Here is a 7,589-nt window from a genome sequence, read left to right as displayed (position 1 = left end):
CGAACACCCAGAATAGATGACAACTGAAAAAAACCAAATACAAGACCAAGACCCATACCCAATGGAACATCCCACAACAAGATAACAATTGATGAAGATAACATACGAGCCTCCGAACTCGATCCTTCTCAGTCGGAACTTGTTGGATATGATTGTGATTAAGGAACGCATCTATCTAGACCGGGATGCTCAAGGGTCGACGGCAGACGCCGTCAAGAGGACGGTGGACAGGGGCTCGCAGACTCGAAGAACTCTGGAAGACATGGAAGAGGTCGTGGGGCATGGAAGAGGTCGTGGACATAGAAGAGGTCGTGGACATGGAAAGAGGTCGGGGACGGGGACAAGGTCGTGGACAGGGAAGAGGCTGTGAACGGGAACGAGGTACCCAAAATGGAGGAGAGGAGACCGAAGGAGGCGCAGGTCCCGCGTCTGGCGCAGCTTTACAGCTCGGGACGCCAGCACCGGACACCTCCTTGGCTAGTTGACAAATAGGAATGGATGCCTTATTTCCCTGCAATACATTCTCAAGGCCCCAATCCCATAGTTATTATCTTCAAATCACTCAAACCGATCCTTTTGCTCTGGAGGTTGTATATTTTTTTTTTTTTTGCTGTGGTCAGCAACGCTGGCCATTTCCGGAAGGCGGTGAGGCGGACCCCGTACAAATAGGTTGGCGAACCCGTACGATTAGAGAGACTCATTCCATTAGTTCACCGCACCAGTTGGTACCTCACTTTACACAATCTGGTGGCCTACGATGTTTGAGGGGGCAAAGACTTAGTATTCAGTCATTACACTAGTAGAATCTGGGCAACGGAGCGCAAAAACCTCTCCATTAGAAAGAAAACAAAATCTTTTGAGCAACCACGTCGCCATGAGCCGCGGTGAAGTCGAGTTTCGTTTTAGGAAAGTGGGGCGTCCCGACTGTCCGAGTTTGCCCGGGCACAGAGGTCCGAAACAGCTGGCTCGGCGGCCCCACATCGCCGATTCAGCAGCCCGAGAATATAAGAAAACAAGATTAGTTAGCAAAAAAACTGAACAACTCAGACTGCTGGACATTTCGTCTTTCAAATTTGTTGGCTAATGCAGGAAGAGGTTAGCGTCAATTTAGACGTTGTTGCTTTAAGTTCTCAGAGGAAATTATAGCGTCCAACCAAGAGTACCTACCTATTCATTGCTCCTTTCGACCAGATATGCATCTCATTGCTTGCCATAAAAACATTAAGTTGAGGGGGTTCAATAATTTGGCATTGGGGTGACACCGGAGATATGTAGAGTCAAGACCTCGCGTCTCGCTCATGCGTTCATCAGCAGCATTGACCGCTCCATCCGACTTGAAGTCGTTTGTTTACTTCAATGTTGCCATCCTGTACTATTAACTCATTTCAATGGTCACCCAAATTTTTACCAACCCCTTCTGAGCGCCGCAACATCTGCTCGCAACAAAAGATTCTCCTGCTCCAGTTTGCGCATTCTTTCCTCATACTGTTTCATTCTCTTGGCCCCGCCTTGTACCGTCCCAGCCACCGTCTTCTCCAGGATTCTGAGGCGGTGTCTGAGATTGATCGTTTTGATCTCGCCCCTGGCGGCAGGGGTGGTTGCTTTGGGCTTGGTGGGCTGTGAAAACGGTTGTGAGTAAGGGAACTAAAAAGGTACTACTAAGTGTAGCCACCAACAGCCCGGATGGAAGAGGCCTCGGATACTCAAAATTGAACCCGACATACCTTGCTAGAGGGAGAAGAAGCGGAGACCTTCTGGCCAGCTGGCTCTTTGTTCACTTGTGGCGCGGTCTCAGGGGCCGATGCGCTTTCTGAGACTTTTGAGACTTGTTCAGCTTCAGCTTGAGTGCCCGCATTCCGGGCGGCAATCTCGGCAGCACGCCTCGCCTTTCTTCGCTGTTTGTTGAGAATGCGGCGTTTTGCTTGCCATTTCTTCGATCCCATCTTGTTATAATCTTCCTCCTATCAAATGTCGGAGATGTGAAGGGGTGAGTGTTGGGAATTTCGAACCAGAAAGCTGTTGTTGGTGGTGAACAGGGACGGGATCAAGTTGACAGCGAGTTGGAGTTTCCAAATCGTTGGGTAGGGTTGTGACAGTGATGAAACAACGGAATCGCACTGGGGCTTCAAAGCACGGGCCCAGATCGACTTTAAAAGTTCAATAATTAGTGGTCCTCTTAAATCACTTATGTACGTGTATGTATCAATGACTCCCCTCTGGTCAGAAGTCAGTCCCGGTTGTTTGCTATGTTGGTAACAGTTTCAACACTAATCCTTAAAGTGAAGGATGGCACCGTTGGAGTTAGATTACTGACATAAGTCGCGTTCATATGACACTGGGTACGTCAGGGTACGTCTTGTCGTTGGCGATTGAGTACCTGTTTGCTGACGTCTCTCGGGCTGCTGGCGCCGTGGTCGGCGATATCATGGACATGTTGAAATTCGTTTCTGCCGGCCACAAGATCTGCAACGAGGAGGCCGAGTTGAACTCGAAGAACGGGTATTGTATAAGGGGGTTACTTTGGAGGTTAACAGCCTGGTCATCACCTTCGTTGCTATCGGGGTGGCTCATCCTCGCTCAATAATATCGCATGTCGGGCGACAAGAAGCCGTCTAAAGTAATCAGATGTGCCGCTAGTATTTCGCATTGTTTTGTATACTAATTGATCAATCCAGGAAGTGAGCCGTCCTTACAACGAGCTGCTAGACTCGCGCGCCAGCCTTGTGGTAGCCTCTTTACCGCGTCTGACTCCCTCTCGCAAGGAGCGTGGCACCAGGGTGAGCACGATACAGTGCTTTTCCGCTAACCTCTGGCCAACAAAAGCCGAACTTGAAAGGGAAGCAAAAAAACCTAGGAAAGATAAAAAAAAGATAAAAGAAAAAGAGGAAATGTGAAGATATAACTGCACTGGAAAAATGAAATAAAAGAAAAGAAACGGAGTGTAATAAAAAGTAGAGTTTGGGACTTTGCGCTTTCTTTTCATTCCGCCCGAGATGTAAGTCACCCTAACCCTGAACTTGCCAGCATCCGCATTCAGGATCCACGCCAAGCGGAGGACCTCAGCAAGCTCTCCACCAAAAGAGGGGAACTCCTTCATCCCGCAATATAGCCTGAATCAGGCTGGCATCATGTGCGACAAGAGAGTTCATCCTGTTTGTTTTCCCGTTTGCCCCGTGTTGAAGATGGCTGACCTTGGCTTGCGGGAAATGCCACATGCGTCGCACTCGAATTGAGCTCTTATTTTAAAGAAGAGCCAACCAAACCTCGCCAAAACCGACCCCTCCATCCCCCCATTCTCCACTCCCTCTGACATCACTCCCCGCACTCTCCTCACAACCATCCACCAACACACCACAAAAGAATCCACCGCCAAAATGTCCAACAAATCCGTCACCTTTTTGCCGCTCGGCGCCATCATCCAGGAGCTCCGCGTAGGCGGCGTCAACATCGTGCAGGGCTTCCCCGAACAGTCCCAGTACCAGAGCTACAACGCCCCCTTCTTCGGCGAGACCATTGGCCGCGTGGCGAACCGCGTCAAGGGCGCCAAGCTCGACTCCTTGAACGGCGGCAAGACCTACACCCTTACTGCCAACGATGGGTCCAACAACCTGCACGGCGGCGTGGTGGGATGGGGCAAGAAGATCTGGGACGGGCCCACTCCCGTCGGCGTGAAGCAGATTCCGGGCGTGGAGGGCCTCGACGGCGGCGAGAGCGTCAAGTTCTCTCTCGTGAGCCAGGATGGGGATGAGGGTTTCCCCGGGACAGTGGAGGCTACCGTGGTGTACACCGTCGGAAAGCAGGTCCAGGACGGGAAGGAGGTGGTTGTGCTGGGCATTGAGTACGAGGCGGAGCTGGTTGGTGGTGCGGATGAGACCGTCATCAACATGACGAATCACTCGTATGTTTCCAAAATCAAGACGCGGCCGGGAAGATGGGTAAACTGACACACACCAGCTACTTCAACCTCACTGGCGGCCCCTCCATTGAGGGTACCGTCGTCACGCTCGCCACCAACAGCTACCTCCCTGTCGACGAGGGTGGTATTCCGACCAGCGGCCCCAAGCCGTTCAGCAAGGTAGAGGGCAACAAGGCGTTCATTCTCGGCCCGCAAGAACCGGATATCGACGACTGCTTCATCGTCAACGAGGCGCCCAACACCGTCCCGATCGACACCCGCTCGAAGCCGCTGACCAAGCTTGTCAGCGCGCACCACCCCGAGTCCAAGATCCACCTCGAGGTGTCCAGCACAGAGCCGGCGTTCCAGTTCTATACTGGCAAGTACATCGATGTGCCGGAAGTGCAGGGAGCGGCCGCGCGTCGCGCTCGCAGCGGTTTCTGCGTCGAGCCAAGCCGCTGGGTCAACGCGTGCAACGTCGATGAGTGGAAGAGCCAGATGCTCCTCAAAAAGGGCGAGAAGTATGGTTGCCGCATCGTGTACCGGGCGTGGAAGGAATAGACGTCGTAGTTGGTAATATGTCCGAAGTAGCCAAAGAATAAACTACCAAGATCAACGACCATCATTCTTCCATAATGTCCTCCTCTACCTCCTCCACACCATCCCCGCCTTTCTTTTCCCCCACCGCAGGCGCCTTCGCCTCCTGCTTCCTCCACAACCCTGCCAAAAACTCGCTGGTACTAGCTTCCTCTATCCCTTTATCCTCCCTCTTTCTCAAAAACCTCGGAAACCTCAAACTCAGCCCGCGGTCCTCCTTCACCAGCCCAATCGCCGCCGTATACGTCGGACTAACCGTCACATCCGCAAACGCCACCTCCCACACCTCCTGCGGCTCAAACCACACATCCGGTTCGGGGCCGCCATAGTCCACAAACCCCGGTTTACGCGCGAGGATATTCGTTTTCCCTCCCCCCTCTCCTCCCTCGTCCCCTTCCTCCTCACCATCATCCCCACCCCCACCGTTACCAGAACCACCATAAAACGCCCTATTCTCTCTATAAAACCGATCCGTAAACCCCGACATGCACTTGCACACCGCCTCGAGGCACCCCGTCTCCTCGTTGCGCACCGCCAGCAGGATCGGCGACCACCACTGCGCCTTGCGCCCCTGCCCGTGCCACCCCGCAACCGGTACGAGGTCCAGCGTCTCCGAGGTTGCGCTGTAGTCCTTCTTCACTTTGAGCCAGGAGTCGAGTCGCTTGTCGGGTTCGTAGGTGGCGAGGAGGGGCTTGCGGCGGGTTTTGGGGGGTGGGGGGGCGGTGATTGCTGGGGTAGGGGTGGTGGTCTTGGTGCGTTTGGGTTTGTTGGTGTTGGTTTTCTTTGGCGGGGGGGTTGTACCTGGTGCTTCTTCGGGTGGCTGGTCGGGCTCGTCGCCGTGGTACTCAAGGTTGGGGAGATTGTCGAGGGTCTTGACCATGATGCCCTCGCATTTGTTCTCCAGGGCGGATTTGAAGAACTCCAGGACTGGTTCCGAGTCTTGGGACGTCGCATCCAAACTTTTGACCCAAGTGAAGTGATGGGGTATTTCCACAAACAGCGACCGCAACAGATCCCGACGCCGCCGGAAAGGTTGATCGAGCAGAGATTTGCCGTTGAGGTACATCAGGTCAAAGGAAAAGAGACACACGTCGATGGTGATGGCTCCAATAGCAACATCCTTCCGAGCACGGTTGGTGAGGGTCTGGAAGTTCTTTAACTCGCCGGTGGCACGGTCGACAGCCACCACCTCGCCCTCTATGATGAAACTCTCGACGCCGTCGCCCCTAAACTTGGGAACTAGGGCTACCAGGTCCGGGTACTTGTCTGTCATAAGTTCGAGATGCCTCGAGAAGATCGACACTTTACCGTTGAGGTCACAGTGTACCTGCGCACGTTGCCCGTCGTACTTGTATTCGCAGGCAAAATCACGACCTTGGAGTTTCGTGAGCATTTCCGAAAGGTCGCGGGTGATGCTGCCCAACATCGGTCGCAAAGGGATGTGCATCGTGAGTCCGCACCGGATCAGGAGCTCGTCGGAAATACCGATTTCCAGGAGGACGGGTATGAGGTCGTTGTAGTCGGGATGCCGCGCGTAAGATGCTTTCACAAGTTCTTCGCCTCTGGCCCATACCTCGGCTAGCTCATCCTTCTTGAGCTTGGCGAGATCATGCGCATTGTGGGTGGGGAAGCTTGCACCAGGTGGTTTGGAGAGTAGGAATGCCCGTGATAGGGCGATCAACATGGTTGTCTTGACGGCGCCGATACGAAGCTACAAAATGTTAATGACTATGAACGAAACACACGATTGCAGCTTACATGTTGGCATAGCGTCCGGACGATGTATCGACTCTCCTCCCCTCCACGTGAATCTTGTAACAGCCTGTCGACAAACCGCTGCTTAATATCCCCGCTGCCCTGACCTTGGGCGGTAGCAATCTTGACCAGCGACTGGAAAACCCCTTTAATGGTCAGGGGTTTCGGCCTGCGAAGGGTGAAACTCTGTTTCTTCTTGGCCTCGAATGCCACATCACCGGGGTCCCCCAGTTTATCATGAAGCGCTTTGAGCGCCCTTTGGTCTAGCCCACAAGCTTGTTTGAGTGCTTTGGAAATCGCAGCCCCCCCGAGACCCAGCTCCATTGAGATGTAGGGCGGCGATATGGCGTTCGTTGCGAGCCAGACGGCTGGCAGTAAACTGGAAGGATCTCCCTCGATAAGAAGCCGGATGGAGTTGACGAGGGTGTCGACTATCTTGATCCGACTCTGGGTACCATTCACTAACACAAAGCATCGAGTAAGCAACGCATAGGAAGCATCGTCGCCTTCGGCTGCCCAGATCTCTTGAAGTTTCGGAGTGTACTTGGTGGGTTCGAAGGTCAGTGGACTTTCGTCCAAAGGAAGGGAGGTTGTTATCTGATCTGCGGTCGCCGAAGCTGAGGAAAGGGACAATGTTTTTGTAGTCTTCACTGCCTGAGGAACTTGGGGTGAAGGTGATGCGACTGGTTCTGCAGGAGTGCGTGTCTCTAGTGTCGAGGGTCCAGCATCCGCACCAACAGCATCCAAGTTTTGGTTTGGGGGGTGCGGCGTATTCTGGGCAGAAGTACCCCTGACTTCCGCATCCCACTCAGCTTGGAGTTTCTTCGCAAGCTCTTCGTCCGTCAACTGACCATTGACGTCGCTCGGTTGGCTAGATTGAGCCATGCTCTCTTGGCTCGACGGGGTATTTGACGAGGACGCATTTTGCCTTTGTTTCGCGAAGAAATACTCTAGCCCTCGGGCGGGTGCGGACGTTTGCTTAGCGCCCGGGTTAAGTTTTCGTTTCTTCGCCGGGCTCGACATGTTGGGGTGACGTGACCGTGATGATATTAAGGTTTAGCCATGAAGTCTAAGCTAAAGGGGTTCTGCAGAGGATAAAACAAAACCGATATCCCATGACCAAATCATCTAACCCTAATGCCGATATCTTTTATGTGGGGGTGAGTGTGCTGTCTTCTTTGAGTCTGAAGTCTGATCGCGCGGTCGCTGATGACGTTGTTGCCGAATGCCTGCAGCGCGTTTCAGCCCCACGAGCTGCTCGCGTAAGCACATGACCCCCTGAGCGTCGGCCCCCGCCTCCACACTAACCGATTTTGGCACACACAAAACCAAATCTCAAGTG

At 53.4% G+C, this 7,589-nt stretch overlaps 3 protein-coding genes across 3 annotated transcripts; 1 reads left to right on the top strand and 2 right to left on the bottom strand.

The window, feature by feature from the left end:
- Positions 1 to 1,404: 1,404 nt before the first annotated feature.
- On the bottom strand, positions 1,405 to 1,943 carry CHGG_09950 (uncharacterized protein; the record flags this gene model as incomplete). Its single annotated transcript, XM_001227876.1, has 2 exons — positions 1,405 to 1,617; positions 1,725 to 1,943. 2 exons carry the CDS (start codon positions 1,941 to 1,943, stop codon positions 1,405 to 1,407), a joined length of 432 nt encoding a protein of 143 aa, XP_001227877.1.
- A 1,431-nt stretch (positions 1,944 to 3,374) lies between these two features.
- On the top strand, positions 3,375 to 4,456 carry CHGG_09949 (uncharacterized protein; the record flags this gene model as incomplete). Its single annotated transcript, XM_001227875.1, has 2 exons — positions 3,375 to 3,898; positions 3,955 to 4,456. The coding sequence occupies 2 exons, from the start codon at positions 3,375 to 3,377 to the stop codon at positions 4,454 to 4,456; spliced, it is 1,026 nt and encodes a 341-aa protein (XP_001227876.1).
- A 197-nt stretch (positions 4,457 to 4,653) lies between these two features.
- On the bottom strand, positions 4,654 to 7,270 carry CHGG_09948 (uncharacterized protein; the record flags this gene model as incomplete). Its single annotated transcript, XM_001227874.1, has 3 exons — positions 4,654 to 4,743; positions 4,800 to 6,203; positions 6,323 to 7,270. 3 exons carry the CDS (start codon positions 7,268 to 7,270, stop codon positions 4,654 to 4,656), a joined length of 2,442 nt encoding a protein of 813 aa, XP_001227875.1.
- Positions 7,271 to 7,589: the final 319 nt, after the last annotated feature.

This window comes from Chaetomium globosum, genomic scaffold (assembly GCF_000143365.1).
Source record: "Chaetomium globosum CBS 148.51 scaffold_7 genomic scaffold, whole genome shotgun sequence".
In the NCBI taxonomy this organism is placed as follows: Eukaryota; Fungi; Ascomycota; class Sordariomycetes; order Sordariales; family Chaetomiaceae; genus Chaetomium; species Chaetomium globosum.
This window is presented reverse-complemented; position numbering and strand designations above follow the sequence as displayed.